General features: G+C 33.9%; 2 protein-coding genes and 1 long non-coding RNA gene across 9 annotated transcripts; 1 reads left to right on the forward strand and 2 right to left on the reverse strand.

Annotated features, from left to right (window-relative positions):
- Positions 1-2825: 2825 nt before the first annotated feature.
- On the forward strand, positions 2826-16107 carry LOC114260508 (carbon catabolite repressor protein 4 homolog 1). Its single transcript, XM_082890750.1, has 12 exons — positions 2826-3513; positions 9221-9977; positions 10411-10497; positions 10582-10665; positions 10756-10842; positions 10941-11027; positions 14099-14152; positions 14248-14339; positions 14444-14558; positions 14708-14855; positions 15030-15184; positions 15797-16107. The coding sequence occupies exons 1-11, from the start codon at positions 3356-3358 to the stop codon at positions 15173-15175; spliced, it is 1815 nt and encodes a 604-aa protein (XP_082746876.1). The 5' UTR covers positions 2826-3355; the 3' UTR covers positions 15176-15184; positions 15797-16107.
- On the reverse strand, positions 11215-16180 carry LOC145800942 (uncharacterized). The gene is made up of 2 exons (XR_014341551.1): positions 16095-16180; positions 11215-11477 (listed from the first exon to the last, which is right to left on the reverse strand). It is a non-coding gene; the product is annotated as an uncharacterized LOC145800942 (long non-coding RNA).
- Positions 16181-16867: 687 nt separating this feature from the next.
- LOC114260470 (RNI-like superfamily protein) lies at positions 16868-25157 on the reverse strand. Of its 7 annotated transcripts, none has more exons than XM_028200609.2 (13): positions 24631-25157; positions 24482-24541; positions 23915-23998; positions 22801-22931; positions 22609-22684; positions 20937-21007; positions 20524-20610; positions 20358-20430; positions 20204-20271; positions 20046-20114; positions 18598-18703; positions 18101-18209; positions 16868-17252 (listed from the first exon to the last, which is right to left on the reverse strand). In XM_028200609.2, the coding sequence occupies exons 1-12, from the start codon at positions 24781-24783 to the stop codon at positions 18144-18146; spliced, it is 1044 nt and encodes a 347-aa protein (XP_028056410.2). In that variant the 5' UTR covers positions 24784-25157; the 3' UTR covers positions 16868-17252; positions 18101-18143. The 7 variants fall into 7 exon arrangements, with proteins under 7 accessions (XP_028056410.2, XP_028056411.2, XP_028056412.2 ...); XM_028200610.2 differs by having other exon boundaries at positions 16868-17338; positions 24631-25127; XM_028200611.2 differs by lacking the exon at positions 20046-20114 and having other exon boundaries at positions 24631-25127.
- Positions 25158-27776: the final 2619 nt, after the last annotated feature.

A 27776-nucleotide genomic window follows, 5' to 3' on the forward strand; every position in this document is an offset into this window, starting at 1 on the left:
ATTTTTTTCTTTTTTCACCAAATTCCTCTTTCCAAACAGAGTGTTACACTTTACATTAAATAACTATACATAAAAAAAACATGTATATGAATACAAAATTAAGAATTAAAGGACAAAATAAATGCTAGACAAATGACTCAAGTGTTTAGCATAACAAGACGTATTTATATCATCTGTTTTATTAAATGAAGCCTACAATTTAAAGTGAATTTAAAGATTCGGCATTTTCCCGCCATTCCTCCAACAATGCCCATATTTTAATTAACTTATATAAATAACTAGCAATTAATTTGTACAATACACGTATTATTTTTTTTCAAAAAATATTTGATAGTAAAATTAAAATATGATTTTAATTATTTATTTTGATAATATTTGCACTATCGTTCTATAAAAGTATTGCTTAAATATTTATATATATTAATTTTAGTTAAATTATTTGTGTATTTTGATAATTTTAATTCTACTATATTATAAAAGTATAATTATCATATAATAATTTTATATGATATATATATATATATTAAATTATAAGATAGTAAAATAAATACTCATTTCGATATTAAAAATAATGGTTAAATTAGAAGAATAATAAGTACCAGAAAATTAAAAGTAATTCTAACTATTTGATTTTCTTTCATATTTATTTGGAAAATAAAAATATGTAGAAATATAAACTATATAAAATTTATTGAAAAGGTTAAATATAAATATATTATTGTTGGATTATCATATAATGATTTTATATGATATATATTAAATTATGAGATTGTAAAATAAATACTCTTATTATATAAAATAAATTCAACACCAACTATCCAAGTAAGAATCTCACAACAACATTTAAACTCAAAAAGAAAAAAATAAATTAAAGCATTCAAACGATAGATATATCTCAAAGTGTGAAGTAATTAATCATCTGTAATATGATGTCAAAACATAGAAGACTTACTGTTCAGTAATTAAAAAAGCAACTCAAGTAGTAAATCAAAACTTTATAAATTCTTTGAGAGTATATTGTTGTGCAAGTTTTTTTCTTGTGAATTATGATTATATAAAATAACGTAGGAAAGATTTTGTATAATTAAAGTATAATCCATATAGAATTTGTAGTTAGATTTCATGTAAAACTCAAATTTGGTTTGTGAATGAATATTTTTCAAATGGAGTCCATATAAAATTAGTACTGGGTTTGTGTTATCCGAATTTATAATGAAAAATATATAGAAAAGAAGTATTTCTCAAATAAAATCCAAGTATAATTTAAATTGAGTTTGGGTTTGTGTAGAAGCCTTCCTTGGGCATGTAGGCTAATTTGGCTTTTTGTCTAAATTGGTTTCGTTTGGGAATCGACTATTTTAGTAATTTTTTTATTTCTTATGAAAAGATGTGAAAAAAGTAGAGAGAGTGATGTAATAACTTATAGTGACTTTTTAATTTTTTGACTAAAATATGTAGTCGCCAAGCAACAAAAAGAGGGCTCTTTTGGAAAAATGGCTTAAAGCTAAATTTTGATTTTTAACCTATTTTTAATCACATCAGCTTTTTAATTTTTTACACAATTTTTCAAAAAAGACTAAAAAAATGTCAAAAAATCAACTTTTAACAAACTTTTCAAAACAACTAAAAATAGGTTAAAAAAGTCAATAAAATAAAATGTTACATCTAAACCATAATTATTTCACTTTTTCTCTCATAAAAGTAAAAAAAAGAAACAAAAAGTTCAACCAAACGAACTTTTTAACCTAGGCAAAAGCTAAAAAGTCAAAAAACTAACTCACTTTCCAAACAAAAATGCATACTTATGCGACTTTTTTCGAGAAAAATAAGATATTATAATATGCCACATAAAAAAGGAAAAACACTACTTATACACACACACACACACACATATATATATATATATATGATTACTAATAATTTTTAAATTTACACCAATTTTAACCTTCATCAATTTGTCAAAAAAAATTAAATGTAAAATTTTAAAAACACTCAAGTCAGAAAATCATTTAAAATTTATAGTGCTATTTTCTTGTTAAATAATATCTAGGGAATTATTTGAGAATGCATTAAATAAATGTTTCTTATTTGAGTCATATAATTTTTTTTTTTACTTTTTATAAAAAATAAAGACGTACATTAAATAAACAAATTCCTAACAACTCCAAGTATTATTACAATCAAGGTTAAATAGTTTCCAAATTCAACTTCCCCTTTTCACTTTTATAAAAAATAAAGATGTACATTAAATAAACAAATTCCGAACAACCCCAAGTATTATTATAATTAAGGTTAAATAGTTTTTAAATTCAACTTCTCCTTCTCACTTTTATTTTATTACAATCAAGGTTAAATAGTTTTTAAATTCAACTTCTCCTTCTCACTTTTATAAAAAAATAAAGACGTACATTAAATAAGTAAATTCCAAACAACTCCAAGTATTATTACAATTAACGTTAAATAGTTTCCAAATTCAACTTCTCCTTCTTACTTTTATAAAAAATAAAGACGTACATTAAATAAACAAATTTTTAACAACCCCAAGTATTGTTACAATTAATGTTAAATATTTCCAAATTCAACTTTCCCTTCTCATTTTTATAAAAAATAAAGACGTACATTAAATAAACAAATTCCAAGTAACCCCAAGTATTATTACAATCAAGATTAAATAGTTTCTAAATTCAACTTCCCCTTCTCATTTTAAATTTTAAAAAGATAAATACATGTAAAATAAAAAATTAATATTATTTACATATTTATATCTCTCTCTAAAATTAATATTATATACGTATTTATATCTCACTCTATAATTATCTCTCTCTAAAATTAATATTATATACATATTTATATCTCTCTCTATAATTATGGTACTCCTATTCAGACGAGACGACCCAACAACGCAAAAGAGGAGCGACTCCACTTCATCCTTGTGTAAAACCCTAACTCCACCAATCGATACCCCCCTCTGTGTCTATCTCTCTCCTCTCTCTACAATCCCAACTCTCTTTCTCTAAATTCAACCTTTATCTGTTTCTCTGTTTCCCGATCTTCCTAATCGATCGATTTCTCTGTAATCACTCCACTTGTCATTCGAATCCATTCATTCTCTGTCTTTGTCCAGACTTCCCGTATTTTCGGTTGGTGTGATTCGACATTTTGTGTAGTTTTTTTTTAAATTGGTAGGGTTTTTGTGAGGGTCGTGCAAGGCTGGCGAGTGTCGAGGTTTGGTGATGGCGGATCCGCCAGGTGTCCGCCAAAGGCTTCAAATTTTTACTGTAAAACTCGGTTCAATTCTAGGGTTAGGGTTTCATACTTGTGTTTCTGTAGAGTTTCAAGTGAGAGACTTGGAAGAATGCTGAGCGTGCTGCGAGTGCACCTTCCGTCCGATATTCCCATTGTAGGCTGCGAGCTCACGCCTTATGTGCTCTTACGCCGCCCTGACAAGACCGTTACCACCGAGGATGTCCCCGAATCCGCCCCTCTTGATGGCCACTTCTTGAGATACAAGTGGTCAGTTGTTTTGCTTTTATTTGTGTTTGTTTTGATTTCTTTGAAAATTTACTAGTTTATTGGTTTATTTTGATTGATTTGGATGGTTTTTAATGTTTAATTATCTGGGTTTTGGTAAAAATTGGATTTTGAGCTTATGAGTGCTCTGAAACGGATAAATTTGATGTTTATGGTTTGATATATTGCAGTTATGTACTGAATTTTTCTAGGGGTTTGTTTTTATTTGTAATACTGGTAAACCCTGCAAGATGTGGAGCCCGACAAATATTGTACAACATTCCGTGGAAACGTGGAAAAGGGTCGATGAAGTCGAAATTCAGATATAAATAGGATTTGAATTGTAGAGAGGGCCTCTTTGTTGGGATCTCCTGACCACCAATCAAGACACGCAAGAGTCTTAATAGTTGTTGGCAAAACTCAGATTATTCTGTACCTTTGATTTTACATCCAGTCAGTACTCTTTTTGTTGTATATACGTGTTGTTATTACGTGCCAAAAATTGTGGGCTCTGAAAGATTGTTGGCACAGCTCAAATTATTCTTTACCTTTGATTTTATGTCCAATGAGCACTATTGTTGTCGTTATATCTGTAATAATCCGTGTTGTTATCACGTGTCAAAAAGTTTAGGCTCTTAAAGATTGTTGGCATACCTTTGATTTTGTGTCCAGTAAACACTCTTGTTGTCATACAATCCATGTTGTTATTACGTGTCAAAAAGTTTAGGCTCTTAAAGATTGTTGGCCCAACTCCAATTACTCTGTGCCTTTGATTTTACATGCAGTCAGCACTCTGATTGTCATACTATCCGTGTTGTTATTACGTGTCCAAAAGTCTAGGCCATCTAATTATTATCATTTGTTTTCTAGGAGTAAGTGGCTTAGTTTAGGTCATTTTGTCTGTAACTTTGTGACATGTAAAGGATAAAAGAAGAAGAAATGGAGCCTCCTAGAATTTGGCCTTATTGTCGATACCTTCATTTTGCTATGCTCTTAAATAGTTTAATAGTAGTAGAGTTTTGAGATTTATTATTTTTCCATATGGCTCTGGTTCACCATCCATTATATCTATTGTGTCTTGTTGTGTTGCTTCAATTACATCCTGGATTTTAAGAAGCCGGTTGGAGAATTTATTAAGTTTCTTTAAGTTTCTGTAATAAGCTGGCAATTACGTGCAAAAAATGTCAATTTCTAGCCTAAAGCAATCTATAACCCTGATGAGAAGGATTATTTTCCCACTAATATTACAGTAGGTTAACAACTAGCAATCGTTACATGTTTTATGTTTATCAAGCTTTAGCAAATCTAAGATGGGAATAAACATCCATATATCACAGACATCCTGGCATATTCAGATTTTATGCTTCTGCCATTTCTCTCATGTTCTCAATGTCAAGCAGAGCATTCATTTCATCTAATTAGTGCTGATAATCCTTGGACTATGTATCAAATATTGTCATTTTGAATGTTGGATTGGTTGGTGAATGTGGGGGAATTCAAATTAATGAGGGTGTCAATTGATTTATTGAAGAAAGGTTGGATTCTACACTCATTTACTCTTTTGTAGGCCCTCATTTTCGAAATCAACCAAATGGGTAATATTAAGGTTTTTTTTTTTCATTATTATATGTAATATTAATAAAATTATAGTACGTCACAATGTTTGTGTTGATTAGTATATGTGGTTTACTACTAGTATGAAATATAAGTGATAGTAAAATGGTGCAAATATGCCATTTAAATTTTTTTTAATGGATTATATTTAGTATAGTCAATTATTATTATTATTATTATTATTATTATTATTTTGTTTTAAATGCTTTATGAATTTATGATAGTTGCCACCATTAATTAAAAGAAAATCTGTAAAACTCTGTTCGTGCCGACTTTAAAATAGTATAAAAGTTAGTACATATATTTGCTCATTTTTATCAATTAAACAAAATTAAATAAATGTGATTTTGGGAAAAGTATACATATTTATAAGATTTGCTAAGTTTATGCAGGAGAAACATTCAATTTCAATGCTCTTGTTTCCGTTACACTTACTACATCCGATACTGCAACATTGCCGCCATTATTATTGTGGTGGCTGCTACTTAATATTGTTCAGTAACATGAGAGTTATTTTAATAAATGTATTTATGTTCAAATACCTCTAATTTATTGAAATTGATACCCTAGTTAATGCACAATGCAATAGTTGAAGGAAACTCTTATTTGAGATGATGTTTTGATTTTAGAACCACGATTCTGTGGTTTAGTGTAAGAATCTTGTCGAAACTCATCCGACTAAGAATTGCTATTCCAACTAGGATGGAACTAGTCAAACATATTAATCTCAAAGAAATAAAATATAAACTATCAAGCAAAAGAAAATTTGTAGAAAACATATATTTACCCTAGATTTTGGCTTACTCATAGGAATTAAAGAATGAATTTTTATAGATCTTTAAAATTGGGTTTTTGAAGATTGAGGAGTAAAGACACATGTTATTGGTGATGAATGGTTACTTTTGTAAATAGAATTTACCATGTTTGTGTTTAACCGTTTAAGTGCTAGTATAATGTAGACATTTATATATATTATAACTAACCAAACCAAACTAAGCATTGTTTTCCACTTAAGTGGGGTCGGCTACGTTAATCATTTTTAACTATTATACTCTGTCAAGAGCTCTATGCTAATAAATTTATCCTTTTTAACTATTGAATCCCATGTTAGTTTATTTCTTCCCCTCCAAGATATAATATTACAACGGCATAACATTCATACAATTATATGTGAAATACATAAACGTGTTCTTAGGTGCTCCCAACCTTTACTTTTCTATGTGCCTTTGCTTTGCGGTCGCCGCTTCATGCTATTATGGAATGACTTTATGAAGTACGGACATCTCTCCGAAGGCAATATATGGGTGTCGGACACGCAGTGAACACTTGTCCGACACTCTACTAAAGGTGTCTTTTTTTTTTTTTTTTTTTTGAATTTTTTTAGCCGGACACTCTCTTGGACACGTTATGGAGAGAGAGAGAGAGAGAGAGCCCTAGATCAAGTATGTTCTTCGTTTCTTCAAATCTTTTCTTCGATCTTCTTCTCTTCTTCTATTTTCTTCATTTTTCTTCTTCTTTCTTCGTTTCTTCTGCCCCTCTCTCTCTCTCTCTATGGTGTTTCAGCTCTCTCTCGCTCCTAGCGTTTGACTCTTGCTATCTCTTTTCTATTCTGTTAATTTTTTTTTTCTAATAATATATATAGATATACTAATATACTAATATATATGTATATATATGTATTTGAACAAAAACTTTTTTTCCTCTCTTTTCCTTTTTCCTATTTTTTAGGTATTATTATTTGCTTAAATAAATTATTTTTATTTATAGGAAAATTTTAATTTGTGAATTATATTTGATATTAAAATAAATAAATAATATTTATATTTTTCTAATTTTACATACAATAAATAAATAAAATTATATATATTGAGCGTGTTCCCAGCATGTCGTGTCTCCTATTTTTTGAAAATTTGCGTGTTCGTATGTTTGCATCATGTCGCATGTCCATGTTCGTGTATCATAGGAATGACTATAACTATGTACTGATTTTTGGATCAACTGGATGGATATTTAATAGGGACGTGGTTACCCATACTAACTTTGAGATAGTAAATTTGTGTTGCATAGTGATAGTGCAATAGTTCCAACGGAGGATGGGTCAGGTTGATTCACACTTCTAACGGGTCTGCTGGCCTTGACGTTTACGGAGTGTGCCTGCAAAAAGGTCCAATGGGGGAGGTAATCCCCCGGCAGACACTCTAACGATCGAATTAGGATAGAGTAGATTGGTTGTGTAGAGAGAGAAGAGGGGGATGAAAAACTTAACCTTGACTTATCTCCAAGACTTTCTTATATCCGTTGCTCATCATTTCCTTATCCATTCCAAGCTGCTCTATTGGCCGAAAGTCTATAGTCTAGCTAACATCGTTCATGGAGAGTTTGTATCCTCCGGCGTGGAGGGATTGTTGCATTTAATGCTATGAGGGCCTTATTAATGGCTTATGTGTGGGTGCAATAACTTTGCAGGATATTTGTCTGTTTTCATGGTTGATTTTCTGCCTGACACGTGTTTAAATGCTATTGGTCCTGGTTTAATATTGGTTTCTCAAGGATACTGGGCTTTGGTATCCGGGCCTTGAGTTGGGGGCTAGGCCCCCTTGAGGCCCATTAGTATCAGTCAACTGATAGTGCAACAGTTCCAACGGGGGATGGGTCGGGCTGATCCACACTTCTAACGGGTTTGTTGGTCTTGACGTCCACGGAGCGTGCCTGCAAAAAGGTCCAAGAGGGGAGGTAATCCCCCGGCGGACACTTCGATAATCGAGTTAGGATGGAGTAGATTGGTTGTGTATAGAGAGAAGAGAGGGATGAAGAACTTAACCTCGACGTATCTCCAAGACTTTCTTATGCTCGTTGCTCATCATTTCCTTGTTCATTCTAAGTTGTGCTGTTGGCTGAAAGGCTGTAGTCTAGCTAATATCGTTCATGGTGAGTTTGTATCCTCCGGCGTGGAGGGATTGCTGCATTTAATGCTATGAGGGCCTTATTAATGGCTGACGTGTGGGTGCAATAACTTTGCAGGGTCTTTGTCTGTTTTCGTGGCTGATTTTTTGCTTGACATGTGTTTAAATGCTATTGGTCCTGGTTCAATATTGGTTTCTCAAGGATACTGGGCTTTGGTATTTGGGCCTTGAGTTGGGGGCTGGGCCCTCTTGAGGCCCATCAGTATCACATAGTATTGCATGAGCTGGTTTAATTTTAGATGGAGAATAAATTAGATTTTGAACCTCAGAGAGAATCAAGGCAACTGAATTACAAGTGATGACTATGTGAAGTTTTTTGAAGTGGTTAGCATTCCTTGTTTTTACAACTTATGTTTAGTGTGGAAAATAAAAGAGTCATTGTAATTTGTTACTTGGATAGGAGAAGTAATTGGATTTTGAACCTGGGCAGGAATCAAATGACATTAAATTAGAATTTGAAAGGCATTAAACTTCATAGAGTATGAGAGAAAGTAAATTAGTAGTGGCTGCTCCTTACATTTTAGAGAGAGGGAGTGAGAAAGGGACAGACTGTATTTTTTCATTTCTTTTGAATAACTTGATGCACTGATTGGATCACACGAAATAATTGCATTTTGTGTTGTTACTCGAAAGCCTCTGATACTTGGTTAAAATTTGCACCCTTCCTTTCATCACCAAAATGTAATTGTGTGCTGGATTTCCATGTTTTTCAATATAGATTTAACCCTCTACTTGAGGTTGTGCCATGCAACTTGGTTCTAGATTGGGGTCTTAAATTATTGTTGATTTGAAATTTCATGCATGTGTGATGAGGCTGAGATATGATTCTTCATTTTCTAATTTTGCTGCATCTATTACTAAGGGGTGGTTTGTGATGTTTTAAATAAGTGTACTTTTTGACTTTATAAAAAAATGTGTAGAAAAGTGGAGAAAGTGGTTAGAAAAGTTGAGAGGAGATGTTGATAGATGTTGATAGTTGTTGATTGATGTGATCCAAATAAGTGTATGTAGGTTAAAAAAAGTGCACTTTTTTAGTTTACCCCAAACACCTACTAAGTTGTTTGAAATGTGGACTTTGGTTTCTAGCAGTTGACCTGAATCCCAATTCATATACTCTCGGGTTTGTTTTGTAGGTACCGTATACAAAGTGATAAGAAAGTTGCTATCTGCAGTGTACATCCATCTGAGCAAGCCACATTGCAGTGCCTAGGATGTGTCAAGGCCAAAATACCAGTTGCCAAAAGCTACCATTGCTCACCTAAATGTTTTTCAGACGCATGGCAGCATCATCGTGTTCTGCATGAACGTGCTGCTACTGCTGTAAATGAAAATGGAGCTGAGGAGGAAGAACTATTTGGGCGCTTCAACAGCACAGGATCTGGTGTGGTCAACACAAGCTTACCTGCTTCACAATCAAGCCCTAGCTTGACAAATGGTGCCACACCTGTATATCCGGCAGCTGTTGCACAAAGAAATGGTGGTGAAACATGGTTTGATGTTGGACGCTGCAAGACTTATACACCAACAGCTGATGATATTGGCCATGTTCTTAAATTTGAGTGTGTTGTGGTGGACGCAGAAACAAAACTACCTGTGGGACTTGCCAACACAATTTTAACGTCTCGTGTCATTCCTGCTCCATCTCCTAGTCCCCGTCGCTTGATCTCTGTGAATAATGGAGTTGATGTGATGGGCCATTTGGATGCAGATAGTCGCATTACATCTACTGGAACTTTTACAGTGCTCTCGTACAACATATTGTCTGATGCATATGGCACAAGTGAATTATATAGTTATTGCCCTTCTTGGGCTCTTTCGTGGCCTTATCGCAGGCAAAATCTGTTGCGAGAAATAGTTGGCTATCATGCCGACATTGTTTGTCTTCAAGAGGTACATAAATAAACTTGAGAGCTATTGCTTGATAAATTGTGAAATTGATTATGCTTTATTTCAAGCAAAGTGTTAAGTATTGACTCGGATTAAAGTAAAAATTTCTGATAATTTGGAAAGTGATCCTGGGTGGAAGCTCAGGGAAATAAAAAATGTAATACTTCATTTTCCACTTATTCAACATTTAACGCAGCTAGAGCGCTATTAGACATGGTTTAAGGCTTCAATATTGATTCTTGAATAAAGCTTTCGATATTGCAGATGTTTTTTTTTTTTTTTTTGTAATTCAATGCCTCAATAGAAGTTTAAGTAGATAGCCACGCTAAAATTTATTCTAAAAAAAATGATTATCAAGCTCGACATGGATCAACTAACAACCTGGACACATGCTTTTAAACACTGACTAATGGTGGTTGTTGCTTCTTCATTTCAGGTTCAAAGTGACCATTTTGAGGAATTTTTCGCCCCTGAACTCGACAAACATGGTTATCAAGCTCTATTTAAAAGAAAAACAGCAGAGGTTGGTTAATGAACTTTTTGCCTTATGGTTGTAGCCTCTTGAATAGTTTTGAAGTCTTTAGTTCATGTTATTGTTGCTTTGCAGGTATTCAGTGGAAATATTCATATAATTGATGGCTGTGCAACATTTTTCCGTAGAGACAGATTTTCACATGTCAAAAAATATGAGGTTGGGATGTCTGTGGGGTTGTGTTTTCTATATATAAATATCATCTCTCACACGTGTCCAAGATTTTAATGAATAAATGCCCGTGCACAGGTTGAATTTAATAAAGCTGCACAGTCTTTAACTGACGCGTTGGTTCCTAATGCTCAGAAGAAAACTGCACTCGGTCGATTAGTCAAGGTGGTTTAGTTGCATCAAAGTTTCCTTTGGGCTTATCTCCATATCTTGTGTTGTATATTGACCTGACAATGCTTATGACTATTTGATTTTTTTAATAGGATAATGTCGCACTGATTGTGGTTCTAGAAGCAAAATTCAATAACCAGGGGATCGATAATCCTGGGAAACGCCAGCTTGTTTGTGTGGTAAGAAACAGTCACTGGTTTCGCTTTTTCTTATTCTTTACCACTGCTACTACTAGAACTGCTAGTGTGATGAAATAATATGGAACCAGCTCAAATGATGCAACTTCAGTATAATGGGTGCCATCTCTTATCACATTGATATGGTGAAACCATGTGGTGACTTTAATGCCCCCAAAACATAACTATAGATTCAACCGAAATATATAAATAACCACATGAATCAAAGTGTAATGTTCTTTCATTTCATGGAGTTAATAGGACGAGAGTTTAATATAAATAAATGTCCTATAAGCTTATACCTTTCCAAGCCTTGGCTTGGTTACAACAAAAGTGAGACTAGCTCATACAATTTAAGCTTTAGGCTATACAAAAGTGAAACAAGACAAAGAAGCTCTTGTTTTCCAAAATCCCTTCAATGTTATTGCCTTGGTGGAGGCATGCCATCATTACCTGAAAATGTTGTTCTCAAATAGGGTGAGCCACAGCTCAGTAGGAATAATCTAACACAATATATGAGATTTTAACAAAGGTATAAGTACAATATGCATAAACAATACTTGTGACAAAACATTCACATTTTATATAGTCATAAGGTACCAAATCCAAATCGTAATCTATTTCCATTCAATTCATTTCAATACATGAGCCAATTTCATTATTTTTCAATAACTCAAATGAGATTACAACTCAAAGGTTCTATAATCACACCATTAACACATAAACACTTCAATCTGCCATTTTACGGAAATTTCGTCCGCGGGATCGGCACCTAAGTATAAATTTCGGTACTTTCACCCAGGATACTACGGTCAACTTAATTATAATAGAGTCCATCCCCTTTTTGCTCCCAAACAATGGAGTACATTCCCTTTTTCCTTCCAAACAATCATATATATACAATGTATTTAAATACATAATCATACATAGAATACATCCCCTTTCTCCTCCCAAACAATCATACATATATAATGTATTTACAACAACATGATCATGTTCAATGATAATCAACCATGGATTAGTTTTAATTCACCTAATCCTCATGTAATTTCTACAACAATCAAAGCCATCCTTCACCGATAGCCCAAAACAGTTATTTCTAAACAGATATTCAATCTCAAAACAGATAAATTATTCAAAATTTCTAAAGATGAGACGCATTTCTTCCATACATTTCAATACTCGCCAAATTTCATGTTTACAACATCCATTTCATTTATTTATGCAAAATAAATATCACAATCATTTTAGGGCAAACCCCCTCTCTGCCCAAGTCTCAACCAAGTCCCAAAATTAACAATTTTGAAATCATACAACATCATTCTCAAACCCCATAGTCATTTTCTTCTCATTCACCAAAAACCTCTCTTTCCATTTTACACCAAAACCTTAGGTTTGTTCATATTACCTTCAAATCACACAATTGTTACACGACAAATAACTAAGTTAAAAACCATATTGAAGTGTAGAAAATCCCTACCTCAAGAAGAAAAGACCAAGCAAAGTAAAGTAAAGTCCTCAACAACGCTGAGACTAAGTTCCAATCGGATCAAAATGAAGCTCTTGGAATACTCTTTTTCTCAAAGACATTAGGGTAGAGAACCCAAAGGATCTAGCCAAAATGTAGAGAGCCAGTATTTTAGAGAGAGTCAAGATCTAGGTTTTTAGAAAGTTTTAGATAGAAAAGAATGAAAAAATGATATAAAATGTCATTTTCGCGATCTGATATACACACAGTCCGCTCGAGTAGAAGAGTTAATGCTCAAGCGTCAGACACAGAAAAAGTTGTTATACTCGAGCGCCAAGACACAACGAATACTCACCGCTCGAGTGCAAGAATTTGCCGCTCGAGCGTAAAAAACACACATTAAGAAATTTTGCAGACAATAAAGCAACGCTCGAGCGCAGGAAAGACCGCTTCAGCGCCCACCCGCTCGAGCCTCGAGCGTAGGAAACACCCCTCGAGCGCAGAAAACACTCTCCCGGTGGTTTTGCAGACCTGCAAAGTACTGAGAGTTCACAAAGTTCGCTCGAGCGCAAGAATGGCCACTCGAGTGGAGTAGCAAAAATTGTGAAGCCCGCTCGAGCCAAGAATGGCGGCTCCAACGGAGGAGCAAAAATCTGAGCAACAAAGGTTTGGAAAAATAAGTAACGAATCTGATCCAAACGCACAATTACAATTCAATAATCAAAACAGAGGTGAGACAAGGGAAACAATATATGAATCTCTATTCAAAACCGTACAAACCCAAGTCCGGAATACTACAAGTGACGGGTTAAAATCGGAATCGCTATAGTGACCCTTTTGACATGATACATCTTTGTTCAATTTGAACTTTCCCAGCCTAATGTGGGAAAAAAATGTGACATTAAAGAAACTCTGCACATTTTTATATTTTATCTTTTATAATCACTTATGTAGATCAACCTTGGGATAAATATTAATTTCTCATTACTGTCGCTCTTGTTGAGTTTTTAAATCTGGGTCCAGTATGACCGCAAGGAGAGGCTAGAAGTTCGGGCTGGTCTGATGGACATAAAATGTGATTTATGGCTTTTAACTTTTTGGGCTGGTGGATGGAATGCCCTGGCCCTTGTTCACTGCTACTAAGGACTCCTGGCTCATGCTTTTTTCATGTTTTCGCGTACTATTGATTCAAGCAATTCCCATAATCTGGTGGGACACTGGAAGAATTACTTTGCAAAATAACTCTATTAATTAGTAACTCAGTTAACTGATTGAGTTGGTAAACTAGTGCACTACCTCACCTTCCAGGGGCATATTGGGTGGATAGTTTGTTTGGGTAGATTCTAAGAAGTACGGATAAAAACACTAGACACAGATACAGCACAATACAGATGAGTTGCTGCTGACACGGCAATTTGGAAAGGAATAAAAAGAGACAACAATAAAGAACAAAATAAAGTCTTGCATGGTTGGCCAACTTTTTGTGTTCCATCCTTTTCTTGGTTATTTTGTTGCAAAGAAGTACTTCTGAAAAAAAGCCAATAATTGCTTGGGCATTTTTCGGAACATATTATGACCATGTTTTCCTGATGGTTTTGGAGTACAGGCAAATACACATGTGAATGTCCACCAGGATTTGAAGGATGTCAAGCTCTGGCAGGTTCTCATCAGAGGCCATTCTCTTTGAACTTAATATGCATTCCTTTATTTGCTTAATTTATTTAAAATATTCCATCGTTCTTGTCTATCTTAAAGGTTCATACTCTCTTAAAAGGATTGGAAAAAATAGCTGCCAGTGCAGACATTCCCATGCTGGTGTGTGGGGATTTTAATGCTGTTCCTGGAAGGTCTGTTTGTTGTTCTTGTAATGATTAAATGCTTGATGTTACAATATTGTTTGAATTTTCAATGTACAATTGTGTCACATTGATCATTTGATGTTATATTGCAGTGCCCCTCATGCACTTCTTGCAATTGGGAAGGTTGATCCTATGCATCCTGATCTAGCAGTAGACCCTCTTGGAATCTTACGCCCTGCCAGCAAACTAGCACATCAGCTGCCATTGGTAACATATTTTTTGACAACACATTAATTTAAGAGCTTGCTATATGGTCGTAATTGTTTATTGTTACCCATTATTCTTTGGGGAGGGCTGGTCATATGAAACATGTTTTGGCTATAATGGCTATTGTGGTTGCTGCATTGTTTTTACAGGTGAGTGCCTACTCGTCCTTTGCAAGAATGGGGGTCGGTCTTGGCTTAGAGCAACACCGGAGGAGAATGGACCCTACCACAAACGAACCGCTATTCACAAACTGCACCAGAGATTTTATTGGCACTCTTGATTACATATTTTACTCAGGTATACTAGAGAATAATTGTCTATATTTTATGTTTTCAATAAATTTTACCTGTTGCATTTTGTTCTATTCATTTAGCTATCTTTGTAATTCTTGTGAATTTCTCAAACCTTTCAAAAATATCATAGCATGGGGAAAATGTGACTGTTAAGTGATTCATTAATCTGTGATTTCAGCCGACACTTTAACTGTGGAATCTTTGTTGGAGCTCTTGGATGAAGATAGCTTGAGGAAAGACACAGCACTTCCTTCTCCCGAGTGGTCTTCAGATCATATAGCACTGTTAGCTGAATTTCGCTGCAAGCCTAGAACTAGACGCTGATGCTACTGGGTAAGCCAATCTCTTTGCTTCTATCCTACTCAAGGATATTTTATTTATTATTTTGTCTTCATACTGTGTATGGTTTTGTTTTTGGGGTGGCATGATCATGAATGAAATGAAAAAATAAATAAAATTAAATAAAAAAAACTTGAATCAACCTGAGTGTGGACATATATCTGATAAATGTTGCTGAATTTACTTGTTGAACCTAAAATTTAACCATGTATGGGATCTTCATTCATCCCCCTCCAAAAAAAATGTATGGGATGCAGTGTTGTTAAAACTAATGTTGGTTTCAAATGATTGGAATCTATCCACGAAAAAAGAAAAATGGTTTTTTATATATATAATATCTAAATTGTTGTTTTTTGCATAGTGTTCATGTGAGGAATGAAACTTTAATGGGTTTTTAATATTTGAGCAATCCACTTTCCAAAAAATGAAAGAAGGGTTCTATAATTGTAAGCACATTGTGTGAAGAGGACTGGAGTTCTGCATTTTTATGAACACGAGCTTCAAATTTTATGATCCAAACACATCCTCAAGGAAAGAAGTTGATATGGATGCATGAGGTGTTGTGTTTGAATTCATTGTGACAATCCAATATCTATTTACCTGCAGGTCAGGTCAGCTCTGAAGTGGGAGATAAAAAGTAGAGAAAATCACCGGAGAAAGATAGGTTATGTTTATGTAAGAATGGTAGATCATGCTTGAGATATGTTCGTTTTAGGTTTCCCCTAGCAGGATCCTTGCTATGATCTGCCTTTGTGGCTTTGTATTATGCTACCTTTGTCTCATAGAAAAGTTATGTATGTCTTGTTCAATTTCCTTCCCTTCTTTTTTTTGCCTTTTCCTTTTCCTTTACCTTTTTCTTTTCAATAGAAATATATATCCAGAAATATCTTCCAGTGCAATATACCTGCAGTTCTTTATGTGATGATGTTTTTCCTCGGTATCGGTTGTGGTCTTTCTTTTTGGTGCTGTTGCTTCAGACGTTGGCTGAAAATAAAAAAGAATGTTTTCAATTAGTCTTTTCTAAAGGAGAGAAGAATACAGGCATACATTTTTTTTTTTTGTTTAAATGGTCTTTTTGAACAACAGGAGTTCCCTAGGGGTGGTCTACATTGCGGTGTGGATTTGACTGGTACAAAACCTTTTATGGGTATTTTCTTATTTTGTGAATACAAATACTTTCTACTTGTTCAGTCTCTCATCCTAGCTATGATCCATTTGCCATGTTCCCTCTAAAGCCCTGATGGTTTATACAGAAAATTTTGTTTAGTTACAGTTTTCTTTTCTGCTAAAATACTCAATTTTCCACAACTGAATACAAGTAGATGTGTTTTGACTGTTTTCCACAGAAAATTTGACTGCTTGGTATTGTATTGATTTCAATCTGTTTTGATGTTTGCAATGTGTATGGCATATTTGGCAGATTTAAGTTAGAGTATTATGAGATTAATTTATACTCGTGTCAATTATTTGAATAATTTATTTCATATGATAAGATGTGAAGAACATACAAAAAATATGTTGTTCAGGGAAACCTAAATGGAACATTTCAAATCTATTACAATAGTTCCCATTGTTGTACATTGACCTTGTAATAGTTGCCATTACCCGGCAATAGTGTCACCCAAAGCCATCTTAGCTCTTTGCAATTCAGAAAAAACTAACTCAACCCACAGTTCCATAGGAAAATCTCAGAATCAAATATAGCAACAACAGTATTAACCATCACGCTATTGTCAACTAAAAATAACATCTTCAACCACTGTTGTGGTAGCCTTAAAAAATAACTGTAGAGCGGTAATAGGTAACATCACAATAGTCACAGGAGCATATTTTAATTTCCCCTGCTTCCTTAATTATAATTTTTACTTGAACATAATTAAAATATATACGCTTCTCATAATTAACTACCCACCCAAAATAGGACGGCTCATTTAGTAAGGTTACATCTATCAAATCACATGTCATGTATCAATCTCGTTTGTTTATTGAACATCTTGAGTATTTTCTGTCCTAATGAATTAACTGCATATCGGCAACATTTCTCCAAGACGACAACATGAACCTGCAAAATATCCACCACTCATCAACCAAGGAGATGATTGGAAAATTTTAAATATTATGGCCAGAACAAATAATAAATAAAAGTACCTGCAAAATAAAAAATAAAATAAAAACAAAAATATAGGTTCCAGGATCAGAAAGCTATAAATGCAAGATATCGTGAAATAGACAACACATCCAATGGCTGTTATGTATCCAATCCCATATACTTCACAGAATTTCAATGGCCCTTTTGTGTCCCATGAACTCTTGGAAACCTGGTGAACCAGCGTTAGCATCTATGCATGATAGATTAGATGTTCCAAACTAAATGGGACCATTAAGTTACCACACTTAACCAGATTGTGAAATGGACATGCCTGCCCAACAAATTTTTGAAGAACAAGCCCCCGACTGGGATGCTAGTGAATCTATGGATATATTTCTTTCATAAAATAAAAAATATATATTTTAACATAAAAGGACTTCATAGGAATGAGTTCATCATAATGTGTTCTAAATTCCTGTGAATGACCAAACCATCCATTTAAGATTCCTAGGAGCTGATGAACCATGAAGTTAATGAGAAATTGTTCAACAAGCTAGAAAGATAAATCCAATGAAGTGATTGGGAATCTTCAGAAGATTAGTCAGTACAACATTGTGATTGGGAATCTTCAGAAGATTAGTCAGTGTAACATTGTTTTTCTTAAACATGAACTGCTCTGTCTGTCAAGTAGCCACATTGATCTGGGTTTATAACGTGTACATAAATGATGTTACGATCATTAATAAATTCTTTATTCGTAGTTTAGTGGTGGTTTTGTTTAATGATTTTGAAAATATATATATTTGCAGAGAGAAACTCACATCGATGGCAGGAAATGATTATGACTTCATAAAGCATATAACTTTAGCTGTGCACTTTGAAGCATCTCAGATGTGGGAACAATTGAAGCAGTTCTTCATGACTTCGTCTCTGTGAGGGAAATATATACACATCAAAAAAAGGAAAGAAAAAAGAAACAGCAGGAGAATCTACTAGTGTGTTACACGAAAATAAATAAATAAATAAATAAAAAATAAGGGCAAAATACAAAGCCCACGAAGCCGTAGTTAAACTCTTGCTCCAATGTCAAAAGTGGCAAACCCCAAGCAAATCAAATTGACAACCAAAATAGGAAAAGCTATAAAAAACAACAAATCTAATGGAATTCCTATGGTGACTTAGAAGAATTTGAGTGGTGTAAAAGTAGTTAGGTTGGCTGATTTGTTCAACAAAATATTACAAACTAAGAAGAGGGCTGATGATTGAAAGAAAAATGCTCTTGGTACATGTATATAAGAAAAAATGTGATATGATATACCTTGATGCCAATGCATCCATTCACATCGAGGGTTGTAAGTGTGTTTGAGCAGAACCTTGACAGGGCCTCCAAGGACTTATCAGTAACACCAATAATACCAAACAAGCTGCAGTTTTTCCATCCATGAAATCAATAACAGATGTTATATCAAGAGGAAACTTTTTAATAGCCAGAAGATGACTACACGACCAGACGATTTCACCATAACAGTATGGAATAGCCAACGCTCATCAATATTGCTAGTACTCTGTATTTGATACTAGATGTGCATGTTGCACTCAAATTGTTTCAGCAAGGTTGCAATAAAATTCAATCAATAAAAAATTTGAACAATATGACAATGACCATCGTGTCATAGCTCAACTCAACTCAACAAGGCTTTATCCCAAATCCCAATTACTTTAGTGTAAGCTACATGGAACTTATCAGTAACACCAATAATACCAAACAAGCTGCAGTTTTTCCATCCATGAAATCAGTAACAGATGTTATATCAAGAGCAAACTTTTTAATAGCCAGAAGATGACTGCACGACCATACGATTTCACCATAACAGTATGGAATAGCCAATGCTCATCAATCTTGCTAGTACTCTGTATTTGATACTAGATGTGCATGTTGCACTAAAATTGTTTCAGCAAGGTTGCAATAAAATTCAATCAATAAAAAATTTGAACAATATGACAATGACCATCGTGTCATAGCTCAACTCAACTCAACTCAACTCGACAAGGCTTTATCCCAAATCCCAATTACTTTAGTGTAAGCTACATGGATCCATTTCCTTGAATTGATTATGATAAATACAGCTGCATAAATTACAGATTTCATTTTAAGTTCATTCCAAATTATAGTTCAGCTTTCATATTTTCTGCATGCCATGTTCCAATAACTTGGGTATGGATGTCAGAGGTGTGTATGTGCCTAAAATCGGATTTATCTATTTCCAAATTTAAGAAATGAGGGACACAGCTAAATGTGATATACTTAATGCTCTTTTGTTTTTGTTTCTAATGCTAAAATGGTGTTTTTATGTAACATAGAGCATCAACCACCGACACTATACCCAATTTGAAGCAACAATATCCAATTCACATAATAAGGGAGTTTTGACTTCATGGCATAATCGCATGGTATGCTCTTAAAAGCTTCTAAAGGCACAAACCAGACATAAAATGCATCAATTTTTCACATTCAATAATATTAGTCTCATCAAGATTTAACCCCAGGGGGCCGAGTGGTAAAGACATAAGAATAAGATCCAAGGTCTCAAGTTTGAGTCTCCCAAGGGGCCACTGGAGGTTTGTGGTTGTTAACTTCAGGGCCTCTAGGGATTAGTTCTCGACTATCCAGATATGAGGTAACTTGGCCCAATTGGCTGAGCTAGGCGGGAGATACCATGGATTATCACTTAAATATATATATATATATATATCATCAAGAATTACCTAAGAAATTCAAGAGAGATGCAACCTTGTGCAATGGCTATGACCCCCTCATCAGTGACACGCACACACCTATTGAGATAACAGAAAGTGGCTTGTGAATTCAAAGAACGACTTGCTTTGTTCCAGATAATTATATAGGAGACAATCAGCTAACTCACCATGTCAAATTGAGAGAGGCCAGATTCTTGCATTTGGCTATACAGTAAAGTCCTTCATTGGTTAGATTCTAACATTCAAGTGTTACTAGTCAGTATTAATGTCTATCCAAGGAAATCAAGTGTAATGAATTTAATTCTGAGCAAGTGATTGTACCTGGGAACCACATAGATCTAAGAATCTGAGATTGGCTAATATCGATATCTTCTTGTAAGCCTCATCTGTAAAACTACATGAAATGAAAACCACCAGGGGCACACATTAGGGATCACAATATAAGCTAATGTAAGCTTCAGTCAACAAAAAACTTCTGATATATTACCTCGAAAGAGCATACAGATTTAGACTCTGAAGAGAGGAGCATTTGAGCAATATCTGACACAAACCCCCATCTGTTATTTTGATGCACCTAAAAAACACCCAATAGAGCGAAAGTTAAGTTGGCAGATGCGGTTGGCTACTGTATTGGATTGCAAAAGGTTTCCAAAATGAAAATTTGGGTAAATCATGAACTAGTATACAGTAAAACCCATCGTCAGACCAAACTCTGTTGTTCCATTAGCATGTACCATTTACTCACAAATCTTTAGTGGAGAATAACCTAATTTTCAGACCATTCTGAATTTTTAGTCATGATATGTTCCATACATACAGATATCACATTTTTTCTTTTTCTTTTTTCCTGAAGGAGAGAGCTTCTCTCTCAGAAATCTTACACGAACCAAATTTACATACCTAGTGAGGTTCAAAGACTCCAGATATTGATAATTATCAGCAAGAAGTTGCAAGCTCTTGTCTGTAATATTCTGTAATTGCCACATCAAAGCGCACAATTCAAAGACAGTTCTTTAAGATAACTAGTACTGACCTCAACTGCTGAGAAATAAATACAAATTATATTTGACTATTAAATAAGATATACAAGTCAACAATATTCATTAATTACAATCTTGAAAATAAAAAACCAACAAATCCTCTAGACCTAACTTCATATCCTATGTTATATGAACTTGAAGTGACTTATCTAATTCTCATGTTCATAGACACGGGGAAACAACAGAGAAATCATATTGGTCAATAAACTTCTTTTATTCTCTAGGGTAAAATGTTGTTCACAAGGTACCATAAAGCATTTCATGCATAATATGAGAGTTTTATGCATAGTTTATGGTTAACTCGAATTACTAAATATGCTTGCTAGGTGAATGTCCAACTACACGTCAGACAACACCAAAGAGAAAGCTCAAAGATCACAATTCCAGGGTCACCTCATGATGAACAAGAAGATGGCTCATTATTTTCTCATCATGCTTACACATAAAACAACAATTTAGGTGAACATGCCTCCTAATTAAATTATCGATAGTGAGAATTTTAGCACATGTCGTACACCAAACAAAAAGTGCCACCTTAGGAGGGGCCTTAAAACCCCACATCCCACGCCAATGAAAGTGAGACCCCTTAATAACCAAACAAGACCTCATAAAAAGACTTAACATTAAATTGATTGGAAGGGGATCTCAATCATCACACTAAATCCCCTTCATCACGAATACTTGAAACATAAAGTCACGTTAGGAGATCTGGCAACTCTCCCAACTCTCAATCATTGAGCTAATACAATTAGTTCCCATGGCATTGTTGGCATTGTGAGGGACATGAGAATCACATTCTCATCAATATTTACTCCATACAAGCCATTTGGCGTAAGTTTTGCTAAAAAAGCTGAGAGTGGTGCCCCTTTAGTGGTTAAGGAGGCCACAAATGGTAAGAATGTCATTTTTTGAATTAAGAATAGAAAAAGGATGAGCTTTGAATTAATTTAATCTCCCCAAAGAGATATAATTACCTTCCTTTCTTAGAGGTCTTTGCCTAAAAGAGGTGGCTTACATTTAAGAGACTGTCAGAAAAGTTATGACTAACTAGTTGTTTGCTCTGATTCAGGCCTTGGAAGTAAAAGAAAACACCCATTTTTTTGTTTCCAAAAGTTTTGAAAATTTTGGAAATTGTTTTCAATTTTTTGAAAACAAAGACAATAACCAAATGTGTTTTTGTTTTTTAATTTCTAAAATTGAAAATAGAAAATAGGAAACAATAATGTTACCAAACGAGGAGTTATGATTAATACCACATTCATGAGACTCCGGATCACTCCTGATAATTGCTACCACATTGTATGTCTGAATACCTTACACCAACCATTTGAGCTCCACAAAATACTCAATCAGAGGCTAACTGTATGTGCTACCATTTAGATGCAAATGCATGCTAAGTTTTATCAAAGATGATTAAATTCATGGAAAGTTCAAACTAAAAACCATGGAGATAAAACGGAAAAGGAAGACAAGTTGTAAAAAAAGAGATAGAAAGAGCAAACACTAACATATATCAGTTATCGATCATATACCTTACAGCCACTCAAGTTCAAATTTACTATACGCTTGCAGTTCTTCACCAAATGCTTTATTCCAATATCTGATACCCTGAAGCTCAATTTGCATTTGTTAGTTCATCAGTAACTATGGAATAATTTGTTTTGGATTAAATTGATAGTTATAATGTAGTTATGTAGATATAAAGATAGGTGACCATAAAGTACCTCACATTCCAATAAATGGAGAAGACCTTCAGGTTAAAACAAACTGTTGTAATAGCTTCAATTCCCTTATCAGAGATTTTTTGGCAGCCATTCAGGTTTAAGGACTCCAAATTTTGAAGGGAATCTGAACACTGAAATCATATTAGCAGTTTCATTAACAGGCCTTGAGAAATCCAAAAAAAGAAAAAAGAAAAAACAAACACCAACAACAAGAAGAAGAAGATACAAAAGTATTGCATTGTTCGGAGGTATATGTCTCATTTTTGTATGCAATATTTAAAACATGAAAACACAAGGGCTCGAAATTTCAGCATAGATAATCTTGTGTTGTTATAACTAAGGATATATACATGTATGCATTAAAACATGACAAAAAAACAACTCTTGCATTGCACTAGAGTTAAGAATCAAGATGTCAAAAGTTGAAATTGCATCAAAAAAAATTCAAGGGATAATTATACTAACCTCCTTTAAGGTTACTGACAACTAGAGGGATGTCCCTTGTGGTTTCAAACTTGCACTGACCTCCCCTATCAGAGTTGTGTCATTTTGCTCTTTTTCCCTTTACAAGATATTATTTACATCACACAAAATATTCTATCTTGCCACTTTTCACAAATATATTTATTTCTACTTTTATCTATCCTGGTCTTACCACACATCTGTCCAAGAATTCTCATCTGAGTTAAACTCATTTTTGTTTATGATCCATTGGTTTAATATTCAGTGACTAATTACCTCTACATATAAGAGTAGACACATTGAGAGTTGAAGCCTATGTCTTATGAATTCAGACTTTCAGTGTCCCCTGTTGCTTCACTTGTTATGCCATTAAAATACCCATCACCATGTACCAAACTTGGTAATTTGCTCTAAACATATGTAAGAGTAAGAAACAAGAAACCTCAATAGAACCCAAAAACAATTACAGTAAAGCATAGATAAGTTGGGACATAGTAATTCTGAACCTCTAATGAAATGTGTGTTGCATCTGATAATTATGAAAACTAACACAATTAAATTCTTCTTCTTTTATCAATCAGAGTGTCAGCACATTTCAATTTCTTCAATTGAAGGCACCAATGCAACTACATAATACAGCCAGAAATGTTACTTTGCTTCCAAGGATATCAAGATGTTTGTCTTCAATATCTTGTGCAAATTCAAGGTTGATCTGCTTCACGTGGTTATATCTCGACTGTCAAACACAAAGAGAATATCAGAACTATCAGATCATCAACACTAACTGTTCCCTCCCATTACAAATTTGTCTTCACATTTGTTATTGTTGTGTCCAATAATTCACTACCCAGATAGACCAGTTCTGATATTCTTTTGCTTCTCTTTTTTTTCTAGACTATAAAACACAAACAGGGTAGTAATGCAAATCACAAATTAAATGCACTGAAGAACTCAAAAGCATATCACAACTATCATATCATAATCAATTTGTCTTTGCATTTACTATTGTTGTTTCCAACAATTCACTACGCAGATAAAAGAATTAGGGCCAGGTCCAAAATTCTTTTGTTTCTCTCTTTCTAGACTATGAAACACATAAAAACCAAACAGAAATTTGCTTTCTGGCCCTAAATTTTTCAGAAACTAAACAGCGTAGTAATGCAAATGACAAATTATATGCACTGAAGAACCCGTTTTTATTTCCCCCCTAAAAACTGACCAGTGAGAGAGCGGAAACAAGTCGATCCCCAGCATTGTTCAGCTCACGGAAATCAAGAACCTGAGAAATGAAAACCCAATTCCAAAAATTCATAAACAAAAACAACCCAAGTTTCTGATGAATCAATTGAAGAAGGAAAAAATGGGTACCAGCCAGAGGGAAGGGTAGGAGATGAGAGAGCGGTGAAGCCAAGGGCTGACGATTAAGAGAGAGATGAGGTCTCTCTGATGGAGTTTTGTGCTTACAATCTTGAAAACCCTAGGTACTGTCTCTCTATTCCATACTAGCTCTTCTTCTTCCATATTGATGAAGCAAAGCAACTAGGGTCAAATATCCTCGAAGCTCAAGGTACTTATAAACCCAGTTCATTCAGTTTTTATTTTTTTATTTTAAATTTAATTCAGCACTTAAAATTCATATTATATAATTTAAGGTTTAATTTTTAATTTTTATATTTCTATTTTAATTTTATTATATTTTAAAATATTATAAAAAAAAAAAAAGGAATCAAACCTTTACAGAAATTTGGTGGAGACTTTACACATGTTGGTTTGCATGCTTGTTTAGAGAAGGAGAGCTGATTATGCTCTTGGAATCGAGCGAAAGAGAACTTAGAATGAAGAGAAAGAAAGAAAGAGAGAGAGATATGTGCTCAACAAATATTGTATATATATATATATGTATATATGCATGCAAGCCTTCATTATATATAGGTGTGCATGCAAGCATTCAGTGAAAAAAAAAGAAAAAAAAAAGAGAGAAATCCCTGAAGCAACCAAGCTTAGTAATAGGAGAGTAAGAAGAATAGGAGATTAAGGAAGCCAAAATTCTCAACAATTTTGTCACCCTATTACTAAGTAAGTAAACCCTTTCAATCCTCTCATTTTGTTTGATATTTGAAATTTTCAGATTATATACATGTGATAAATTGTCTAAACTTGTGGATAGGATTTTATTTATAATTGTATAAAAATTTTATGATGGTATATTAAAAATTGGTAGTCTAAAAATCATGATAATATTGTGGAATTTGGACTTGCATGTGTAGTTTATGCCATTATAAAGATTATTGAAGATGTTATTTGCCCTTTTAAATCTGCCAGAAAGTTGTACGAAATTTTAGACAATTTTATACTCAAATTTTGAAGATGATTTCTTCTACAAAGTTGTTGATAATGATGTCTAGTTCATCCATAAAATTTTTCAACAATTATTGAGTTTTGTACAAATTTATAAATATTTTTAACCAAATCTGGAGCTATAGGCAGATTTTATTATGCGTTTGAAAAATCATTAAAAAATTTATATTAACCCAAATCTGATAATTTCTAAGCAAAAAAATGAAATTTGAGAAGTCTAGTTTCATAATAAATTTTTAGATCATGGAATTGATTTATAAATTTAAGTATGAAATTAATTTAAGAAAGTGTGATAAATTTGTGTCATAAACACTCTTGGAATTTTTAAGAAGGGGAATTTTTTTTTTAGGTCCCTGGTATTAAGACTTTACAGCATAAAGGACACTGAATATTTTCATAATGTCTAAGGTCCCTCAAGTTGATCTAGAGAAAATTGGTCCAAAGAAAATTGATCTAGAGAAATTTGATCCAGAGAAATTTGGTCCAGAGAAAATTGATCCAGAGAAAATTTGTTCAGAGAAAATTGATCCAGAGAAAATTTGTTCAGAGAAAATTGGTCCAGAGAAAATTCCTCAATATTTTCATAATTTCTTCACCTGTTTGAATTTGCAGCGTTACCACCATGGGTTTGTTTACATGGTCCAGAGAAATTCTTTGGTTTAAACTAAATTTTTTTTGGTCTGAACTGAATTTGCTCTAGACTTTCTCTGGGTTGGTCCAGAGAATTTCTCTGGTTTGGTTGGTCTGAATTTTCTTTAGGTTGTTGGACTGAAATTTGAGAAGCTGATGCATACTTACCTTGATTGAATTACCCATGAGATTTGTGATGATTTGCCTAAATCTACCTGGATCTCCATAATACTGAAATTCTTGAATTGGGAAAATTCAGTTTAAAAACCAAAGAATTTCTCTGGATCAACCCTGAGAAACTTCAGTAAAACCAAAGAATTTCTCTAAACCAACCCAGAGAAAATTTAGTTTAAAAATCAAAGAATTTCTCTGATTTCAACCTAAAGAAAATTCAGTTAAAAAACCAAAGAAAATTCAGCTGAAATCACCTCATCATGCAGAGACAATGATTCGTTTGCTCGTCCATGCTGGGCCATCCCAACTATAATTGAAGTCCAAGAAACTATATCTCTTCGGCACATAGTATCAAAAATGGTCTTTGCTGCTAGTATGTCACTACATTTAGCATACATATCAACAAGTGCATTACTAACAAATAAACTAGATTCATAACCAAGAGATAAAACTAAGCAATGAATCTGTTTTCCAAGCTCCAATGCTGCTAAATTAGTTGAGGCTCCAACAATGCTTGAAAGAATAAAAGGGTCTACAATATCAACCCCTGCTCTCCTCATTTCAATGAAGAGATTAAACCCATCAATTCATTGTCCACTCTGTACCAACCCAGATATCAAAGTCGTTCAAGAAAACAAATTCTTCTTCGCCATACCACGCAAGAGTTCAACAGCTTCCGATTTTCATCCACTTCGGGCATACCCAGAAATCATAGCTGTCGAAGAAACTAAATTCTCTGCCAAACCAGAGAATTTCTCTGGATCAACCCAGAGAAAATTCAGTTCAAATCATAGAATTTCTCTGGACCAATCCAGAGAAAATTCACTTTAAGCCAGAAAATTTCTCCGAACCAACCTAGAGAAATTTCAGTTCAAACTAGAAAATTTCTCTAGTTTCAACCCAGAGAAAATTCAGTTCAGGTGATCGTGATTTACCATTTATTTCTGATAATGGATCATCTAAATCAGCTTTTCACTGCCACTGTAAACCTGTCATTCCTTTGGCTCTTCATGTGAGGATGGAGCCTTAAAAGCTTCAGATACTTCTGGACCACATCCTTGGCGAAACGTTTCGACGAACCGTTCTCAGAGATCTACTTCCGTGAATTGCTTCTCGAACTGTTCACTCTCGTAAGCAGTGAGAAAATCGAAACTTCCTCAACCTTACATTTCTTAGCGAAATGCTTGCTCTGCTGGTGAGTCGCCGGCGACGCATTGGCGGACTCGATTTTCTTCAATTTCAGCTTCTTAAATAGCATAAACACACGAAACTTCGGTTCCTTTAAAAAACACATCGTTAGGAGATTCAACGAAATCGGACTCGATCACGCCATCCTTTTTATAGCCAAATCG

The sequence above is a fragment of the Camellia sinensis genome, chromosome 10 (genome assembly GCF_055761805.1).
Source record: "Camellia sinensis isolate YWXY chromosome 10, ASM5576180v1, whole genome shotgun sequence".
Taxonomy (NCBI): domain Eukaryota; kingdom Viridiplantae; phylum Streptophyta; class Magnoliopsida; order Ericales; family Theaceae; genus Camellia; species Camellia sinensis.